This window comes from Trichoderma atroviride, chromosome 7 (genome assembly GCF_020647795.1).
Source record: "Trichoderma atroviride chromosome 7, complete sequence".
Lineage (NCBI taxonomy): Eukaryota > Fungi > Ascomycota > Sordariomycetes > Hypocreales > Hypocreaceae > Trichoderma > Trichoderma atroviride.
This window is the reverse complement of record NC_089406.1, coordinates 136944-157760: the sequence shown is the minus strand read 5'-3', so window position 1 is coordinate 157760 and position 20817 is coordinate 136944. Positions and strand designations below refer to the sequence as shown.

The window sequence follows — 20817 nt, the reverse complement described above, 5'->3', positions numbered from 1 at the left end:
TAACATTGTCTAATTCTTTCCATTTGTTATCTACGTACAAAAATCCAGTCATACTGATAGTAGCCGCTTCTCTAGAACACCTAGTAGACTTACTCAATTTCATTAGTTTGCTCATCATGGGCCTAGACATTGTTGGTAGAAGTTATATAGGTGATCAGTTGGCAGTTTTCGATTCTCAAGTGTCTGTCGCTATAGAGCTTTATGAGCAAAGTAGAAAGGGCATCCGTCAAAAGAATCTCCAAGTGATAACTATCATAATGATTAAGGTATAAAGCAGGACTTTCATAAGAGAATCTGCGTGCGGCGAGTCGTACGTTTAGTGGAAAAAAATATATCGTCGTCTGTCTATCGTATAAGCTTCATAGCAGTAGACCAGTGGTGTTTTATCCCCAAAGCGTGGTCTTCAACTGTCCACGCGTCTATCAAAATATGGAGCTCGACATGTAGCGCTAGCCTTACTCTGTGATTCCTCATCAACTTTGTCTCACTCAGTCTAGCGTCCGGTTTACAGTCCTTGCGAGCATGCTCTAGCGCTCGGAAATGGTCCCCGTGAACGGGGGCTAAGTTGGTTATTACTAATCTTGCTGCATGCGCTGGGCGATTCTCTTTCTATCAACTACTGCTTCAACCCTGGATTCATAGCCCCCATTTACCGCTTTTATACATATGTCAGACCTAATGTTTATACACGAAGTTGATGGTCCTGAATAGCCCTGTTTGGAGGAGGATGAAGCTCAGTGTTGATCGTCTATGAATAGCACGCCTCCTATGTAGCATAGCAATGGTCTAGAATTATACAATGTAGAAAATATTTAAATCGTCGTATACTATTTTTACATCAAGTGCTACCAAGTTGATGTCATCATAGACATCATCTCACATACATAGAACAGAACTTGGTGTCTCTCTCCGTAACTGCATGCATTGTAGGCCTAACTTCTGGAAATATTAAAGTAAGATTTTCCTTCTCCGTCAACCCATGAGAAAAAACAGTGCTATTTATGCTGAGTTCAGGAGGGATATATCCGTGTATCCCTGATCGTTGCCTGCATGATATGTATCGTACAACCAAGCATTCGGTACAAGATTATATAAGTTGCATTAATATACTCTATTTACTGGATTTTTTCCGAAAACAACTATGAGAATGCGCTTGCTTCAACTGAAACCTCGCTAATGAAGTAGTTATTTATAACAGCAGCGTGTGTAAATATGGCTCAGCTTGGGTACTAGTCTACTTATGACTTTGCAGTTTTAGGAGAATGGTGTCTCGTGAGATACAGATTCTGAAACATATATGCTTGTGTAAACTCCAAATACAGTAAGTCGAGCGAACCCAGAAACCATCTAGTGGTTATTGTAATTCACGATATCCTGTAACAACGCTCCGTAGCGCACGTATGCCGTAAGACCAGATCTTACGTGGGGTGATTTACAAGTGCCAATATGGTTAATTAAAAATGCAACCCTACTTTGATAGCGCATTCATTTGCTCTATTGCGAACAATGAAACAGGAGACGGTAGGCTGCGACCCGGCAGTATAGAGCAAGGCCGGGAAAAGGGTTCTAACTCCCCAGCCCCTGGATGTTGCCCTCGTATATATGGCTAATCGAAGAGAGAAATAGCCCAGTCGCGGAGAAGCTACTGGGCTATGCAGCTTTTCCGTTGGTATCCACACATCCGATGCGAGCGACTTGAAAGTAGCTTTCGGTCCCACTTATGGCTCTCAACGGTAATGATTCATGGGATGCTGATTGCTGATTGGAACGAGCATTTTCCATTTTCAGCATATACCTAGGCCTATCTATTAATAAAGCTTGAACGCTAAAGTAAGGCTGCTCGCCAAGGTCAAATGCCTCATGTTGTTCTCAACTCACATATAAGTAAAAACATTCGATCTAAACCTAAGCAGCTGACAGCTACTATTTCGCGCTTCTCAAATTGAAAACATCGAAACGTACAAGAGCGCAGCATAGGTGACGCAACTGTCAGAACTGGAGTCTTAATCGAGGCAGTTGTGGTGACTAGAGGTAATCGCCGCTGTATCCAACGAAGCAATACTATTCTCTTTTTCTTTTCTTTCTTTGCTTAAAGGGAATAGTATTGTGAATAATTAAACAACTTATCGAACGAAAAGAAAACTCTGTTTTATTATCGCGGAGTCTTCCATACAATGTGCTGATGCCTATGCACGACTCAGTTCAGCTTTCTCTTACTAGCAACCCTAGCAGGCTGTGTCTTCAGACGCCACGCCTGGCCATTCGGTTAGGAGCAGAAGTGGAGCGCCTCTTACCACTTCGTAGATTAGATTGGCTCGTGCTCACAAGCGATGAGGAATACGGGGCTTGGGTCTGTTGCGATGGAACTAAGTTATACCGCAACACACAAAACATGCGTAGGTGATTGGAAGATCACGGTGTGTTTTTGATCCGAAGCTGGGATTTAGTATCTACACCTTGCCAAGCAAAGCCTAATCTCTGTCAGCGCCATGTTATGGCACCTGCTGAAGTGGCGTCTTAGTGTGAAACCTCTATGCCGCCTTCGCCGATTTCAAGACACAATTGAAACTAAGCCCAAAGTGAAAAAGAAGAAAAGAAACAAAGTGACCCCCAACCTGTGGAGGCGAAAAGATCTGAGCAAACAGATTAAAACGGCGCTTAGGGTCAACAATTTCAGAACTGGTAGTTGTATATACCCCCCCTTTAAGCGTTAGCTGTAGCGAGCTCCTGCGTCTAAGAAACCACACTCATGGAAGAACATCTCAACACAATCGTGACCGCAAACTCTAAAGACAAAGGGAAGCAGCCGCTAAGCATCCGGTTCCTTAACCTGACAAACCCGAATGATGCTACCAAATCAGACGCACTCACGGCTATCCGCTCTCATGTGGCGAGAAACACCCATGGCCGCAAACAAGAGAGTCGCCGGACTCGCCTAGAGATCCGCCAGTACCGTCCCGCTACTCGAGGGAACAAGACGAATAATGCCTGGTCACCGGGAAAGAAGGGTACAAAGCCAAGTCAGGAAACTTCAGAGCTCAACTTATCAGTGGTACGTCAGAAAAAGAATCAAGAGGGAAATAACCTATCTGATCGGCCGGAAACATAGATACCCAGCCCACAAACCTTTGTGACATCTCATAGAAGGAACCCCTTCCAGACCACTTTTAGGAAGGTTACTGATTCCGAAGATTCCTTGATCGATCACTGTAAGTATAGTCGTTGAGGTTATTTTCATTTTGCTGCATGTGAAGGTTGTAGTTATAGCAAACGCTAACTGGCTGTAGATATCACCTATGTCATAGATCACGGTTATACAGATTGTATCCATAATGAGACCGAGCAGTTACTTCTTCAAAACGTACGATCGCGCTTTGTACCGTGGTCGCTCACGGAACGAGGCCTACAAGCCGGTCTGTTAATGGCAGCCTGTCGAAGTCTACTGACGCTACACCCCGAGAATGAAACATACAAAGTTTCATTGCTTAAATATAAGAGCGAGTGTATCGAGATACTCCGCGCTGCACTTTCGGACCCAGACCACTGTATTAGTGATCATACCATTGCCCTAGCTTTAGTATTGTCCACCGAAGAAGTAAGTTTTCCCACCAAAGCTGTGCCTGATTTCATCGTTGAGAATTGTTCCTTACAAGATGAATTTTCTATCAGTTTCTCTCGGGCAATGTTATCGAATATCGGCTACATGGTGAAGCGATTCTCAGAATGGTTCAACTAAGGGGCGGATTCAAAGACCTTGGTCCAGAGGGCCTGCTGGGATATTTGCTGGCAAGATCAGTCTATAACCCGGTCTTTCAATTCGTGGACGGCCCTGATGCTACAGCATTGGTGAAGTAAGAAGTAAAATGAATTAAGCCAGGAATTAGCCAGCATATTTGCAGTTTATGTGCGTAGTATAATGCTCAATGATAATCATCTCGTCAAAATGCGTACACCTTGCTCAGAACTATTGATCCATCACAATTTCCCTGTTCAATGCAGAAGGCACGACGAAAGCTTCTTTAGAGATGTGTCTTTTTGTTTTTACCAATAAGTAGGCGCTAGTTGCAGAGCCCTTGAGATTTAAACTGCCAAAATTAGATTGGCCTATAAGAGCAAACTGGACAGAGTTCTGCTGGGTTGATGGAATCGCATTGACTACTCCCTCTTGGCGATTGTACACACTTTCCAGAAGTTGAATAAGAAGAAGGAAGATAAGCTGGAGTCTGTTGATATAGCCTCATCTCCGACTTAGCACTCGGCATAGCTATACCGCCCGGCTCTGCTAAACAGAGCCGGGCGGTATAGCTACCCCTTGGCAACTGCTTGATTTGCATCCTTGAACGCCTGCCGAAATCACCCACTTCTCAAGCTTCATTTTCTCGAGTTTGACCAATGTAGCCAGGGTGAATTACCGCTTCCTTGTTCAACAAACATAGTTTCTAAGTTTTGTAGTAGCTGCTTAAATGGCGTAGAATGATGTTATTTATAAATGAGAGCTTTGTCATTGATGGTTGGTAGTATGGAGTTTACTGCTTGGGACAATTAAACGTGTGCTGGGTGTAGCAACTTGTGTAAATTACGCTACCGGTGGCTCACTAATGAGGTCCGAAGCGGCTTACGTACGTGCCTAGAAAAACGGAGTCGCGGATCGATCTCACCTGTGGATGATTTTATTGCGCAACATCAGCTCAGCACCACTTCCACTAACCATCGCTCTCTAAATATTGCATCCAAAACCTGCGTCTATACCCGAAGCCATGTCAAGCGATCTCAATGGTAAGTTGGCAGCAAAAACGTGGGAGTTCAAATGAAACGAGTTACAAATACCGCTTGATAGAACATACGAAGAGCGATGATTACGAGATTGTGCGTAAGATTAGTACGTCTACCAGAGTCAGCTACCATGATGTACAGTTTATTCTGACGTATAAATATGTAAAAAGGCACTGAGAAACACGCAGATTTATTTGAAGGTGTCCGTGTAACAGACTACACAAGATGTATCCTCAAACCTGCCAAGCAAGTGGGGCGGGACAGAATAGAGCGAGAAGTCAAGATTCTTCATTCCCTTAGAGGGGGCGTTAACATCCCATTGTTATATGATGTTATTCGATACAGCCCGGTATGCTAGCTGATGATGATATTGCGATGCCTCAGACAGTATTAACGAAGAACACTTTGTCGGTGAGCTGATAGCTGGAACTACCATCGTTGGCTCTCGAATACGTGGAAAACATCGACTTCCGACGTTTATATCCCACCTTTGGTGGCGATGATGTCCGATATTACATTAAAGAACTTCTGAAAGCTCTTCAATTTGCTCATGGCAAGAGTATAATGCATAGAAACATTCGCCCTCACATCATCATGATTGACCCTACACAGCGAAAGGTTGTTTCCGTTTCCGATATTCTTGGCCATGGTATGCGCTAGAACTTGAACACAGGCTTATGTGATGCTAGTTACGTTTATTCGGTTGGGATTTCGCAGAAGTTTATGAGCCCAACTCGCTATATAACTTTCGCGTCGGCGGGGTATTTCACAGAGCCCCCGAATTGCTATTATACCACGAAAGGTATGACCTTAGCGTAGACATGTGGAGTGTAGGGGTTATACTTGCTTCTATGATCTTTCGAAAAGAGCCATTCTTTCATGGGGCGAGCGGTTCCCTCATAGTTCAGAACATGGCCAGGGTGTTGGGTACCAAGGGCCTACTTAATGTTGTGGAAAAGTATGACATGGAAATGCCTCCAGACGGCCTTGAAGATATCCCATACTTCGAAAAGGCCCCTTGGCAGGATCTCTTCGACGAAAATAATGAGAAATACGCAAGCGCCGAGGGGATAGATCTCCTAGATAAATTGCTTCGGTGGGATCCCAAGGTAAGATACAACCAGATGGCCTCGTCAGAGTTGACAGCCTTTACTAATTTTAATATCTGTAGGAAAGAATAACTGCTGATGATGCCATGAAACACGCATATTGTAGCTAAGCAATCGTTTTTATAGACGAGGTATCCAGGCGTATCCCCAACTGAACTTTAGGAGAATTATATATTAGCTTTTGAGAACACATGCACGCCGATAGCCTTTTTGAGTTTATGCTTGCTTTAGCTTTATTAGTTACATCCAAGTATGAAAATTAAGCAAAATGGTTTCACGAATTGGATCAATCTTCAATCTTCTACATGGAAAAGAAATACTATGGCTACAGTTATGAACATGCTGCGATTCGTGAAAGGCTTTGTCGTTCGGAAATTTAGCTAAGTAAATTAACATTTGTAGTTATTGTAATGGTATATACCTAATGCGCTCTCTTCTTTGATTGGAAAATGCTTGTGTTTCTTTGAGAGTCAGTCATATAAACAACCGAGATGCTATCGGCAGAACGTCAGGAAGTGAATCTGCTAGGCGCTCTGACAGCATGTCCATAAACTCGAGGCGCAGAGATTCAGGCACGCATAACGAAACAGAGCCAATCATAAGACTCCATATCAAGAAAAAGTTGTCAGACTCCCACGAACTGAGCATGTCGGGGCTCTTCAAAGTGTGTAGCAGTTTCTGGGCAAATGATGTGGCCCCGGTGTTGTCCATGCCAAATTTTGCGCGAACTTCGCTGATGTAAAGAATGCCAGCTAATCGAAAACACTCCCTTCGCATTGAGAATTTATCAGCCATGCCATGTGTGACTCGAGGCAGCGATAAAAGGTCGTAAAGAATCGGAGCCAGATGAAAGCCCGGGAAGAGGACGGTCTGCCAAAATACGTCGCCTTGAGCGCGCGCTTCAGCATTTATGAGAGAATTGACTTGCTGTAAAGCTTCAAAGATGTGCGCCACCGCTGGGTCTTGACTTAGCAAGCCATTGCTATCCAAATGTTCGATGGTGGGCATAGGTGCGACTCGGATTTTACTCTCTGCTGATAGAATCTCAAACGGCTGTGGATAACGCGGTTTTCTGTCTTGCAGATAGCTACCTCGGACATCAATCCTAGCAAAGTAATGAATTAGATTTCGCTAATGAGATGAAAGAAATAAAACATACCAATACATCATTATTTGAATTACAGGCAAATGCCGGAGTGTTGCTAGACCACCAACACTGGTGATAGCGTGGGAAAGCCCATCGAGGTGAACATTGATCAGTTGCGGATTGCTAGTTAGATTCTGACCGCATTTAGCATGACAAAACGTAACAATCTGGGTTATTCAGCAGGCACTTACTGCGAAAGCTGCAAACGCAAGGATTGCTGTGATGGTCTCGAGACTGGCCCGTTGGATGGGGTCATCCAGCCTTCGCCGTAATGCTCTGGTAGCCATCAGAGAGTATCTGGCATAATCTATGCTGCTCTCATCATGTTCGGTGCTTGTACTCTTCATATGCCACGCTGAGGATGATAGCATTTGTGTAAGTGATGCGGAGCCCTGTAACAGATTAAGAAATCCGATTTCAATCATCGATTTGAAGACGACACAGCCTCCATATACTACATCAAAACTATGAGCAAGAAAAAATCGAGAGTTGACGGGTTCGGGAGTACGAACAGTGATTCCAGAGTTGGCGAACTCTTGGCCTCTGGTCTGCCGGCACCAACGCAAAAATGTTTGCGCTATTCTCCGCGCCGATAGGACCAAACTCATTTGTGTCCATTTGCATCGTGTCGCTAGTCTGCAACACAGGCTGCATCCCCGAAGGCTCCAGCCCTTCAAGTGGCGGCCTGAGCGCTGTTTCACTCGACAGAGCCTGTAGCCATGACCCGACATCCAGGTCAACAGTCAAAGCATTGCGAGGAGGGGGAGGGTTACGCCGACGATAATCAGCTTGTGCACGACTCCTCACGCGCCGCCGTGTTTCTGCGTTGCCGCGAATGTTTGTCCCAGACACGGAGATGAACTCGAACTGTGGACGGCCGGCACCGGGGCTGCGCTGCGCTTGATCTAAAACGGCTGTTTAACGAAGCGTTCTAAACGGTTTACAGAGTTATTCAAGCTTCAACTTACCCTTGCTTCCAGGCATTCTGCAATATCACACGCCGAACAGTCTCAAGAGAAAAGATTTCACTCTCGAAGAACAACATCGATGTGGCAATACACCATGAAGTAGCGAGAGTGCTGAACATGCGCCTTGACAACTAGAAAGGACCCGGAATTTAAGGCTTGCTCCACTTAACCCGGCGCTTTGCTTACATGGCGTTATTTAGTAAGTAGTGCTTTGAAGTAAGCCTGTTCGACTATCGCTTGTCTTCTGCACTTACTCGTTTGCTCCTAGCTAACTCATTGTTTAAGAGAGGCTTTAATGTTGCGCTTCTCTAGCACATGATCAATACTGTCTTGCTTAACCGGGCGACTTTCCCTTTCTCGTTGACGGAATTGGCGATGAATGATGGCGGCACCGCACTGCTAAAAGCTTGAAAAGGCTGAAGAAGAAGATAGCAACATTCGACATTCACAGGAGAGAAGTTCTATACGCTAGAGTTATTAATTGAATTTATTAAAGTCTAAGATTCTTTTATACTTGATTCATAATTTAGCCAAGAAATTGCGCCACCTCCTTCGCGATCAGTGCTCCGTCGCTCTCCACCGCAAAATGGCCGGCATCGATGAGCTTGATGGTTGCATTGGGCAGATCCTTTTTAAACGCATGAGCTCCAGCTGGGATGAAGAATACATCGTTTTGTCCCCAGATGGCCAAAAGAGGCACCTGAGAGTTTCGGAAATATTCCTGAAACTTCTCGTATAAAGGAACGTTGTTTTGGTAATCCATGAAAAGGTCAAGTTGCGCGTCTGTTCTCCCCGGGCGCTGCATCAGAGTATAGTCCAGCGTATAAGTCTCTGGTGCAATCGTTTTCACGTCCGGAGTGCCATTCTCATATTGAAACTTGGTGATATCGAAATTCAACATGGCGCCCGCGATCTTGGAACGATCATCTGCGGTATTCTCGCTAGCCCAAAAATCCTTAATTGGCGCCCAGACATCACCAAAGCCTTCTACATAGGCATTTCCGTTTTGGGTGATGATTCCTTGCACCGATTCTGGGTTGCGTAGTGCCAGACGGAGGCCAACTGGAGCTCCATAGTCAAAGACGTAGACTGCGAATTTGGAGATGGAAAGAGAGTCTAAAAATTCTGCGACAACGTCTGTAAGGGAGTCAAACGTGAATTTGAAGCCTTCGGGAGTCTCTGTGAATCCAAAGCCGGGCAGATCCGGGGCAATGACGCGGTACTTTGTAGCGAGCAAAGGAATGATGTCGCGATACTGGTGTGAGGACGACGGGAAGCCATGGAGAAGCAGAAGCGTTTTGGAAGGGTTTGCAGGACTCTGCTCGCGATAAAACACATTTACGCCACTCTTTGGAAGTGCGATGCGAATATTCTGTGTTGCAGCCATTTTGTTTGCGTTGAGTTCTATGATATGCTGGATCTGTTAATATATAGTTGCAGCTTAAACCGAGCGATCTGCTGTTGCTGTTGCTGTTACTTTTGTTGTGCTGTTGATGTATTGAATGATTCTGGATTAATACTAAAGAGACGGAACTTGGATCCTTTTATCTTATACGAGGCTATAGCTACAACTCTATCTTTGTCGCTGGTAACCATTATTAAAGTTTCCTGTCTATTGCTTCAATCAATTAGCCGCCTCTGTAGTTTGGAATTACCGATGGTTTAGAGGTCCATGAGCACTTACGTCACTCGCTAAACCGTATGGGGGAAATGCTGCTTCCCCTGCCCACATACGTGTATGCGCTAAGGACGATATGGGCTCAATCACGTAATCTCGAGGGGAAATTAAATGGAAAAAGAGAGAAAAAAGATAATAATTGGAACAGAATAAAGAACACTAATGGCAGCAATGGTGAAACGGAAAGACGGCAACTACAACTCAATCAAGGCAGTGCTCAATTCTCTGGAACCAATGGACAAACCATTTTGATGCTTCGGAGCTCAGGCGAGTGAGCCAAGTACAACACTTTGAATATCACTGAACAAAAGGCATTTCTAACTGGAGCATCCTGAATACGTCGAGAATTACTTGAGAAACTGGCCCCGATAGATCAAGAGTGGAATCATCATTTATAGACGACTGTTAAGTTACAATCGTCTTATAGGGCAGTACAACAACTCGATACAACTTCTCGTCCATTTCCAACACCACTATCAAGCATCAATTGCTCGCGCAGACCGGGCGACTTAGCCCACGAACCACCCATTTGTTAGGCATGAAGATGGCCAAATTTATAACTTCATTAAGACTAGCCTTCAGGAGCTTCAAGAGAGACTCTTGACTAAGCATTGCGCGCCCTTCGTAAGGGTCTCGTAGCTCCACAGACCTTGCGGAGAGGTGTGGCCGCTAGAACAGAAGCAGTGAATGCTGACCCCGAGCTGTGATTCGATTCCATGCTAAGCTCTCACGCTAACAACGCGGTCAATTCCGGGTACGCCAATGGCTTCTCGACGGTTACATCACTCGTATGTTGGCTATAGTAAACTGTTGTAGTTTGAAAAGATGGGATTTGTCAGGTTAAGAAACTATGCAGATGGTATCACCGCAAAATTAATTGCGCATATGCAAATTCGGCGTTCTAGCCCTTGCGGCAAATATATATATCTCTGCATCTCTGCATCTACACATCAATATTTGTTTCCTATATTCTTCACACATATCATTCTACTTGACACAACTTGAACAAATTCACCACTTCCAGCAAAAACATTATCCTTTTGAATCTCTCTCAGCAGACCACCATGCCAGAAACTATGGAGGCAATTGTGATTCCGAGATTCGGTGGACCCGAGGTTCTTGAGATCCAAACAGTTCCCAAGCCAGAACCTGTTGCTGGCGAAGTGCTGATCAAAGTCCATGCTTTTGGTGTAAACCATGCGGAGATGCACATGCGGAAGGGCGAATGGGATGAGTGGAACCCCATCACTGGCTTAGAGTGCGTCGGGACTGTCGAAGCTTGTCCAGGCGGCGAGATAGATGTCGGCACCCAAGTGATTGGTGTTATGGGGGGCATGGGCAGGAACCGCCCTGGAGGATACGGATCATTTGTTAATACCCCAATCTCGAATGTGGTACCAATCAAAACAAACCTTCCTTGGGAGCAGTTGGCCGCTATTCCGGAGGTCTATTCGACGGCATACTCTTGCTTGTTCACGGTTCTCGACCTCAAGGCGGGTGAAACCATCCTCATCCGCGGATCTACCTCGACAGTCGGCCAAGCAGCGCTCAACTTGGCTGTTGATGCCGGAGCTCGGGTCACAGCTACGACACGGCGAACAGAAAGATTTGATGAGATAAAGGCGAGGGGGGGCTGTGGACGCCAAGCTAGAGCACAAGGACCTCCAGTCAGAGTTTCCTAGCGGATTCAAGTTTGATAAAGTCTTAAACTTGATCGGCAACAGTGTATTAGTTGAGTCTATCAGCCTGGCTCGGCCCGGTGGACGTATGCTACAGGCTGGGTGGCTGGGCGGACTGGCACCCGTGGTTGATTTCAATCCCATGGTTGAGATGGAATCTGGAGTGCACTTCAGCTTATTCCATAGCAAAGTGTTGGGCACACGTGAATTCCCCATGTCCAAAGTTCCTATTCAGGACATAGTCAGCAAGATTGAGAGAGGAGCATGGGACGCTAAGCCAGCGTTTGTTTTTGAGTATAACGAGATTCACAAAGCGCATGAGATGCTGGATTCGCATAATGCGGGAGGAAAAATCGTTGTCAGGCATTATTAGAGGGGCCATACTGATACAAAAGTTAATTGTTTTAGTAAAACATAAAACACAAAACATCTTTCATCTTAGGAACTAGCATATTTACAAGCTTTTTAATATAGAAATCATCTTATTTCCAACTACCTACCTATCTAAATGTCCAGTTGGTTCTAGGTCTGCGGTCTCTAAACTATCTTTTTATTACAATCGTCAATATATGCTACGATACGAAATAAACGTATCTATTATGATAATCTTTACAATGAAGGTGGCATTCCTCACACTCTCACATTATTTACTTCAGTTGAGTTGGTAATTGGAACCTTAAGAATGAATGGGGAGTTTGTTTTCTTGCAGTCAAAAGGTCATTATTCTTGAAACTTGCCATGCTCTTCTTCAAAAATGCATGTTTAGTTAATGGCCTCCTACATCTTAATTGAACATGGTCGAAAATGTAATTAATTACCACTCGAGTTGTTTATTATTGATGGACACGGAAGAAGCGCACTCGTAAACTGGCTATGTAACCTTAGAAGCCCAGCTTATCTTACTGCTATTGGACCCATAGAGCGAGAACAGTTCACAGAATTATTCAATCTAACCGACATTAAAGCTTGCTGGAAAAAGTTGAGTGAGGGAGTCGGCTGTTGTGCTGCTTCTAACGCCGCAACTAACCGTCTAGTCTACCCGGCATGTTGACCGCGCCCTGCGCAAGACTGGCAGCCGCTGGAATCTGTGTAGTACTCTGCACTGATTGAATTTATTATATAGCCAGGAAAATTGACTGCTGGGAGAGAAACAACTAGAGCTAGAAAATATTCGCAAAAAACAAAGCTTTCACCGCGCAATATGAAGATTGGATTTCTGGGACTGGGCGTGATGGGAACGCCCATGGCGCTCAATCTGTGTCGCAAATTTCCCACCACGGTTTGGAACAGAACGGCCTCTAAATGCGCGGTATTAACGCAAGCGGGTGCTGCGCTCGGTCACACTCCCGCCAAAGTGGCAGAGCAATCCGACATCATCTTCATGATGATGTTTAACGGGCCTGCCATACGGTCCGTAATTGACGATGACTTCAAGAGGGCGCTTAAGGGAAAGACGCTCGTCAACACCAGCTCAGTGTCTGTGGAGTTTAGCCGCAGCCTAGCAGAAGAGATCCGCGACGCAGGAGCGAAATTCATCGAGATGCCGGTCAGCGGAAGCAAAGTGCCGGCCGAGCAAGGCACCTTGGTGGGAATGATGGCGGGCGACCAGATTGAGTGCGAGCGCATCCAGCCGTTCGTGGAGCCGATAACCAGCGCAGCCATCTACTGTGGGCCTATCGGCGCGGGCTTGAAGACAAAATACGCGGTCAACATCTTCCTCATCACGCTTACGGCTGGCCTTGCAGAGTCGATGAATATGGCCCGGGCACAGGGCCTTGATCTCCAAGCGTTCAGCAGTGTGCTGGATGCGGGCCCTATGGCTTCTGCCTATTCCAAGATGAAGCTGGCAAAGATGGCCAAGCAAGATTGGGCTGCCCAGGCGGCTGTGAAGGATTGCTACAACCTCACCGAGCTTATCCAAGATGCAGCAAAGGCTGCAGACGCAAAAACCCCTCTTATGGAAGTGTGCAACTCTCTATATGGACAGGCCATGGAATCTGGGTTCCAAGACGAGGACATGATTGCTGTTTATAGAGTCTTTTCAGGCGACAAGAAGAGCAATTTGGAAGGGTTGTGTTGAATTGCCTTACCACGTGGGATACTCGTGAGAATTGGGGCAGTGCTTCACGATCGGGCAGGTCAAGAGCGGCGTTTTCAGGCTAGCTATGCAACTAATGCGGGACACGGAGAACTTCTGTTACAAGCCGACAATCAACTGTTTTCTTCACGCAAACATTGGCCGTCAGGGCCAGAAAAATTTCTCTACCACGAGCTCTTACGAAATGGCTACTTCAAGAACAAATGGCGGTAAAGTACGTGTAATACACCGTACATGTAGTCTAGTTGCACCCTTTAGAGTCACCGAGCCGGAGAATTTTGCAAATTTAGCTGCTTACTTGTTATTACTCTTCAGATAGAAAACGAATCAGAACTTTGCTTTTTGCCATGTTTCTCCGGCTAAATAGTCTTCCCATTTTGTTGGATCCAGCCTTGCTCCTATGTTGGCTATTGGAAAAACACATCGTATCTACAGCAGTCCAAATGTATGACGATGGCGCTGTGAAATTACCCTCGTGGAGAAGCTTGGCAGCAGCTGAATTGACAGCCAAGCTAGACCTCTTTGTGGACCGACACTGCGTCAACTGTCAAGGCTCTCGTTTGCGCGGGACGTGCAAAAATGGTGCGGAGGGCGATACAGATTAGATGCGCGTATAAAATTTCCGGCACAGCAACATGTTATATACATTTTCCTCTTGGAGGAAGTCTATAGGCCGAGATACTCCTCGAAAAGAGAACCTAGTTCGAGGCCAGGATACAAGTAAACAAGTAAACGGGTGGTTTCTTATCGTGCCGCAGAGTCTGTATCTAAATCTCAGCCTAGCCTACATGAATGCAAAAAGTTCCTGTGCTATCTCAGATACTGGCTGCTAGAGGTAACACGCAGCAACCGGACGCGCTTTGCCCAGGATTCTCCATGCCGACTTTCCGGCTCATTTACAAAAAGACCTTGAATGTATGCAAGGGCCAAGATAGCCAGGCTCCACATCCGTTGGTCTCCGTCGCAGCAGTCTTGTCTTTGCACGTGCAATCTGTCATTCTATTGGATTGGACGAGATTTGTCTACAACGGGTACGCGAAAAATGTTTCTGGGAATCGGATCGGATCCGAAATACGCCTGCACCAGTGTAACCAGGACAGGCCTCTAAATGGAAGGTGAAAAAAGCGGAATGGAGATAGATCCATCGTCGGACTGATGCCTCAGCGGGTTGGCCGTTGGGTATTAAATGCCCTGATTCCTCGACCATGTCGCTGCTGTCGCTTGCTGGAACTTGTGAGGTGCTGTTTGGCTATTTTCCCTTGGCCGCCTGGTATCCCATTGGTCTCATTGGTGTTGGATAAACGACAGGTTCCTTGTTCAGAATGAAGTCCGCCTCTACCAGTGCTCTTCTGGGAGCGCTTCTCGCCGTCGCGGCAGAGGCTGCGCCGACTGTTGATGAGCTTTACCCATACACAGGCCCAAAAGTTCCCGTGGGCGACTGGATGGACCCGACTGTCAAAGGAAACGGCAAGGGATTCGTCCGCCTGGTAGAACCGCCCGCCGTGAAGCCTGCATCTTCCAACCCGACCAACAATGTCAATGTCATTTCAGTCTCGTATATACCAAATGGCATCAACATCCATTACCAGACGCCTTACGGCCTGGGAGAGTCGCCCTCCGTCAAATGGGGATCTAGCGCTTCTGAGCTCAGTAATACCGCTTCTGGTAAATCTGTGACGTATTGACACCTCTCATCATCTTTTATTAACGGCATTTAACATGGTGGAACAGATATGGTCGCACTCCTTCATGCTCTGCTGCTGCCACGACTCAGTGCAGCGAATTCTACCACGATGTGCAAATTGCCAACCTGAAATCTGGAACAACTTACTATTACCAGATCCCAGCGGCCAACGGTACCACTGCATCTGATGTTCTCTCATTCAAGACTGCAAATGAGGCAGGGGATTCTTCAGCGTTTACCATTGCAGTTGTCAATGACATGGGCTACACCAACGCTGCCGGAACATACAAGTACCTCAATGAAGCTGTCAACGACGGCACTGCCTTTATCTGGCATGGAGGTGACCTCAGCTACGCGGATGATTGGTACTCAGGCGTGCTCCCATGCGAAAGTGACTGGCCAGTGTGCTATAATGGCACATCCACCCAGCTCCCCGGTGGCAGTGTCCCCAAAGAATATGATACTCCTCTTCCAAGCGGCGAGGTTCCCAATCAGGGTGGCCCTCACGGTGGTGACATGAGCGTACTCTATGAGTCAAACTGGGATCTGTGGCAACAGTGGATGAACCCCATCACTCTCAAAGCACCTTACATGGTGCTTCCAGGAAACCACGAGGCCAGCTGCGCAGAATTCGATGGCCCCGGAAATGTCCTGACAGCTTACTTGAACGGCGACAAGGCTAATTCAACAGCTGCGAAATCTTCACTCACCTATTACAGCTGCCCTCCTTCACAGAGGTATGCTTCATGAAAGACAAGGCAGAACCCTCATTAGTCTTTGCGTAATATAGCTAACATTTAGTAGGAACTTCACCGCCTTTCAAAACAGGTTTCGCATGCCCGGAAGTGAGACAGGCGGAGTTGGAAACTTCTGGTACTCTTTTGACTACGGCTTGGCTCACTTCGTTTCCCTTGACGGAGAAACCGATTACCCCAACAGCCCCGAATGGCCATTCGCCAAAGATGTGAAAGGGAATCAGACGCATCCTTGGGCTAACCAGACCTATGTTACCGACAGTGGTCCATTTGGTAGCGTTGATGGCAACTACAATGATAAAACAGCATATGCGCAATATCAATGGCTGAAGAAAGACCTAGAGAGCGTGGACCGCTGCAAAACACCTTGGGTCATTGCCATGAGCCACCGCCCGTTTTATAGCTCGCAGGTCTCATCTTATCAAGCAACCCTCCGTGCCGCTTTTGAAGATTTGATGCTCGAGAATAGCGTTGATCTTTATCTTGCTGGGTATGTTGATCGTGTGTACTTGTGGTAATCTTGGCGACGTATACTCATCTAGTGAAAATAGGCACATCCACTGGTATGAGCGCCTGCTTCCCCTTGGAAGCAATGGTACTATCGATTCCGCCTCTATCATTAACAACAACACCTACTGGACAAACCCAGGTGTTTCAATGGCTCATATCATCAATGGAGCTGCGGGAAATATCGAGAGTCACAGCACTCTAGACTCGGATCCATTGCTGGATATCACTACTTACCTTGACCAAACAAACTACGGATTTGGCGGATTAACCATTCATAACGCTACAGCTCTTTCGTGGAGCTATATTCACGGCTCTGATGGTACGGAGGGCGACAAGCTTACTTTATTGAAGAGAGATGCTTCGGCTGGAACATGCAGCCCCTCGACCTCTTCTGCAGCTGTTTCAGGTACGGCGACTTCTACGCCGACATCTGTCCCAGTATCTTCGTCTGTGCCTTCAGGTGCTACTACTGTAACGGAGGTTGTTACGAGCTACACGACATACTGCCCAGGTAGCACAACTTTCACGGCTGGATCCAGCACTTACACAGTCACAGAGGCAAGTCTTATTTCAATACTCCCCAATACTGGGCACTAGTCAACTAGCAATTATTAACCTGTTCATAGGCTACGACTCTCACCATCACCAATTGTCCTTGCACATTGACTCACACTGTCTCAAATGGGGCCACAATGTTAGTTGCGCATCCCATCACGTTTAGAGAGCGATCTTGTGACTGATATAATATAGTACCACTGAAAGCATCCCGGTCGCTGCCACGACTGGGGCTGAGTCCTCGTCACCGAGCTGGAACAGCACATTGCCTACTGGAGGAGCGCCAGCAACCACGACTGGAGGCTCAGTCGCTCCCACCGTGCCAGTAAACAGCAGTGCATTCCGTATGATGGCTTTGCCAAGCCTTACTAGCGTTTTGCTAGCCTTGTTATCTCTGTGGTAATGCACCTTGTAAACGGAAGGGTGATGAATTACTAGTAGCTTAGATAAAACACTATAATGTAATGAAACACTTGAATGTAATGCCGTTTTTTTCTCTAATTATCTTTGTTGTAATTTAATTCATGTCTTTACACTCTGAGAAAATAACGCAATCCTGACGTTTGTGCGTATATACATATATCCCTATCTGTTTCCTTTCCCCCCTGTCCCTGCCATAGCATCAATTTACCTTCACTTATGTTATAAAACTAGATACGACTATTGAGGGACTAAATCGGCTTTTGCTGCAATACTACTTCGGGAATTAATAGCTACCACCCAAGGTAAGGTAGTTAATCACTCGTTTTCAGCTTCAGCCGCACTGCTACGGTAAAATTCCCTGAAAGAGGCAATGATGTCTCAGCTTCCCTCACACTGCTATTCTTGACAAAAAAATTTTGTTAATAAAAGCTACTATAGTATACTGTATTAGCTGTTTGTATACTGGAATTTACATCTATTTCGGCAATGTAGTCACTATTATATTTCACGCACTAAACACATGTGCTGCGGTGTAAAATCTCAAATCTCGGAGCTTAGGTGTTAGCGCAACAGTCAGGGTGGTATTTTATACTATATATGCAATGTTCAATTGGTTACGTGCAGATAGTACCTGTCAGATCTAGCCAATGCCACTGAGTTATATATCGAAGCTGACAGTAGATTGACCCCGTTTTCTTGCACCGATACCACCAGAAATCTCGTAATACAGTTGACGGTATTACATCAAATTATACAACATATGAGTCATTTACTATTGCTTATTCTTTCTTGGCAAACTCTCTCAGCCTATCCCTTGCATATTAGTACTACTATTCGTACTTTGTATTACATGCTAACAAAAGATTACTTCACGTGATGCAAAATATATATTTGTGGCGTCTTGAGTTGTATGCAGGCTTTTGGGGCAAAACCAACTCCCTCCTCCTCTGTCGAGCCATAGTTTCACCACTGGCGTGTTACACAAAGTTACTATGCTGCTCGGTTTTCTTCTAGTTTGCGCGGCTGTTTGCGATGCGTCACATAATTTCTCTATCCCAAATGTTGCAGCTTCCTTCGACAGTACTCCCAAGCCATTCGAGATCAATGTGGATCCTGGATTCATTGAAGACACAAGACGTCGGGTTGAAACAGCAAGAGCTCCCATTTCCATTGGCGATGTAGACGACGGCCCGACCCTCGAGAATTTTACCGTCATTAAGGATTACTGGGTTAATGAATACAACTGGGAAAAAACTCAGGAATCCATCAACCAGAGGTGTGATTTATTCCGCACATGACAGCCAAGTGTGATATCGCGTGTTTATTTGCTAACACACGCTCCAAAGGCTTAAACAGTTTACAACTATTGTTGAAGTTGCAGACGATAACGCTACAATTCTGGTACCATTGCACTATGTTCACCATCTTTCGCCCAGAGATGACGCAATTCCTCTTCTCTTCATTCACGGCTGGCCAGGCTCGTTTCTCGAGGTCATCAATATCATTGATCAGCTGACGAATCCTCCAAATACTTCACTACCTGCGTTTCACGTTGTTGCTCCATCAATTCCAGGATTTGGCTTTTCACCTGCTCCTCAGCATGCAGGTTTCGGTCCTGTGAAGTCTGCACAAGCTTTCAACGCTCTAATGCACCAACTTGGGTATCCCAAGTACGTCATGCAAGGCGGTGATTTTGGAGGCATGATTCTCCGCTACCAAGCGAATATGTTTCCGAAAAATGTCGTCACAGCGCTAAGCAATTTCTGGGTCCTCATGCCTACAGAATATGACCTTCATAATCTCATAGTAGGATCATCAAGCGATGAAGAGACATTCTACATCACAAGGTCTGAGGGCTTTGTCAATAATGATAATGGATTCCGGATGATCCAGCAAACAAAGCCACTTACTGCGGCTTACGCTCTCACTGATTCTCCATTAGGGAATGCTCTATGGGTATATTCTATAATGGAAATCATCGTCGACCCCACAGATTTTACTTGGACGCCTGATGAAATCATCACCTGGTCGCTCATGTATTACATACAAGGCCCTTATGGCGGCATGCGTATGTATAAAGAGATGCTAAATGATGGGGCATTCTCTAGCGTTGCCTTTGCAGATCTTCCAATCGTGTCTCAGCCGGTGGCAATTAGCCAATTTCCTTACGATCTTGCATATGGTCTACCACTCGATTGGGCAAGGCGAGGAGGAAACGTCGTGAAATGCTTTGTTCATGACCATGGTGGCCATTTTGCTTCTTATGAAGTTCCCCAACTTTTGCTGAACGACATCTGGAGCTGGTTTGGAGATAAAAATAATTCGGGAACTGGTATTTTTTATTAGGTATACCTAAAAATTGAGAATAGCATATGAGATTATGGTATGTGGGAATAGAGGTTTATTAGCTAGGCGTATGCATTTATGCTTATGAGACAATGACAGCTCTAATTACTCACTTAATGCTACTACAGCAGAGCTCGCTCCCATTATTTGACACTTCTCTTCAAGTCAAGTGTGATACTTCTCTCTCAAGCTCGGCGCCTGGCCTCGTCCTGTTTCAAAACATATATCTATAATCGCTGTCGCTACTCTCTTGTTTGCTTTATCTGCCACGCCCACCTTAAGACCTTTTTTGGACGCAAATAACTGTAGTCAAAACAAATGTAAAAATCAGTAGAACAAATCGCACTCACTCTGTACCTGTGGAGATATGTGTGCTAACATGAGATTCTTCACTTCGCGTTATTGGCATGGCCTCTGCCTCATCCCTTATTCAATAGGCGCCGTAGCACATGTGAATAGATATTGAGCTCCACGAAAAAGTCATTTGCCCCTATATATGTGTTGAATTACAGACCCTAGAACTTTAGGTATATCCAAGACAAGGAGTTTCACCGTCCATGGCCGTGAGGCCTTGGCGTGCAGCGGAATAAAGCACACGTGTACGGTAGCGCTCTTAAGATATTTGTGGTCATCGAATACAAATTTTCTAGAAAGTCGCTGCTGAAGGAAAAAAGAACAAATATCCATCTTTTTATTTCATTAGTAAGTGTGCCTTAGGTATGAATACAACGTATTTTAACCGCATTGCAGTTAGTTTGTGCTGTTTCCCTACTCCGAGTTTCGTGTACAGGGTCAGCCGAAAACCTGCAAATCCCCATAAGCACACACAATGCAGTGGGCTTTCAGTGTAAGTCAGTTTCTATATGCGCTCATTCCATAGCAAATCAAACACCTAAAAGTTTTAAAACAACAAATAGATGTGTTTTGCTCTTTGTAAAGAGCGGCTCGACGCGTCCGCCCACAGACAACAATGGTTTTGTATCTCCCGCCCAACACCAAAGACAGAACCCTTTTTGCGAATTGCGCATCGGTCCGACAACGATTCCTTCTCTCGTCTCCACCGCCGCTAACAGGCCCTGGGCTCTCTAGTCG

At 45.7% G+C, this 20817-nt stretch overlaps 8 protein-coding genes across 8 annotated transcripts; 6 read left to right on the top strand and 2 right to left on the bottom strand.

The window, feature by feature from the left end:
* Positions 1–2644: 2644 nt before the first annotated feature.
* On the top strand, positions 2645–3855 carry TrAtP1_012037 (uncharacterized protein; the record flags this gene model as incomplete). Its single annotated transcript, XM_014090504.2, has 4 exons — positions 2645–3052; positions 3110–3209; positions 3288–3595; positions 3670–3855. Exons 1-4 carry the CDS (start codon positions 2750–2752, stop codon positions 3853–3855), a joined length of 897 nt encoding a protein of 298 aa, XP_013945979.1. The 5' UTR covers positions 2645–2749.
* Positions 3856–4682: 827 nt separating this feature from the next.
* Positions 4683–6127, top strand: TrAtP1_012036 (uncharacterized protein). Its single transcript, XM_014090505.2, has 6 exons — positions 4683–4776; positions 4838–4879; positions 4944–5122; positions 5197–5391; positions 5463–5882; positions 5945–6127. Exons 1-6 carry the CDS (start codon positions 4758–4760, stop codon positions 5990–5992), a joined length of 903 nt encoding a protein of 300 aa, XP_013945980.1. The 5' UTR covers positions 4683–4757; the 3' UTR covers positions 5993–6127.
* Positions 6128–6284: 157 nt separating this feature from the next.
* On the bottom strand, positions 6285–8290 carry TrAtP1_012035 (uncharacterized protein). Its single transcript, XM_066115366.1, has 5 exons — positions 7998–8290; positions 7542–7934; positions 7221–7483; positions 7042–7163; positions 6285–6987 (listed from the first exon to the last, which is right to left on the bottom strand). Exons 1-5 carry the CDS (start codon positions 8011–8013, stop codon positions 6357–6359), a joined length of 1425 nt encoding a protein of 474 aa, XP_065971464.1. The 5' UTR covers positions 8014–8290; the 3' UTR covers positions 6285–6356.
* A 233-nt stretch (positions 8291–8523) lies between these two features.
* Positions 8524–9384, bottom strand: TrAtP1_012034 (uncharacterized protein; the record flags this gene model as incomplete). The annotated part of the gene is made up of 1 exon (XM_014090039.1): positions 8524–9384. The coding sequence occupies one exon, from the start codon at positions 9382–9384 to the stop codon at positions 8524–8526; it is 861 nt and encodes a 286-aa protein (XP_013945514.1).
* A 1355-nt stretch (positions 9385–10739) lies between these two features.
* Positions 10740–11357, top strand: TrAtP1_012033 (uncharacterized protein; the record flags this gene model as incomplete). Its single annotated transcript, XM_014090507.2, has 1 exon — positions 10740–11357. The coding sequence occupies one exon, from the start codon at positions 10740–10742 to the stop codon at positions 11355–11357; it is 618 nt and encodes a 205-aa protein (XP_013945982.2).
* A 1198-nt stretch (positions 11358–12555) lies between these two features.
* On the top strand, positions 12556–13434 carry TrAtP1_012032 (uncharacterized protein; the record flags this gene model as incomplete). Its single annotated transcript, XM_014090508.2, has 1 exon — positions 12556–13434. One exon carries the CDS (start codon positions 12556–12558, stop codon positions 13432–13434), a length of 879 nt encoding a protein of 292 aa, XP_013945983.2.
* Positions 13435–14774: 1340 nt separating this feature from the next.
* On the top strand, positions 14775–17359 carry TrAtP1_012031 (uncharacterized protein; the record flags this gene model as incomplete). Its single annotated transcript, XM_066115365.1, has 6 exons — positions 14775–15130; positions 15184–15873; positions 15941–16381; positions 16443–16959; positions 17028–17095; positions 17152–17359. The coding sequence occupies 6 exons, from the start codon at positions 14775–14777 to the stop codon at positions 17357–17359; spliced, it is 2280 nt and encodes a 759-aa protein (XP_065971463.1).
* Positions 17360–18265: 906 nt separating this feature from the next.
* Positions 18266–19890, top strand: TrAtP1_012030 (uncharacterized protein). Its single transcript, XM_014090068.2, has 2 exons — positions 18266–18655; positions 18726–19890. The coding sequence occupies exons 1-2, from the start codon at positions 18372–18374 to the stop codon at positions 19723–19725; spliced, it is 1284 nt and encodes a 427-aa protein (XP_013945543.2). The 5' UTR covers positions 18266–18371; the 3' UTR covers positions 19726–19890.
* Positions 19891–20817: the final 927 nt, after the last annotated feature.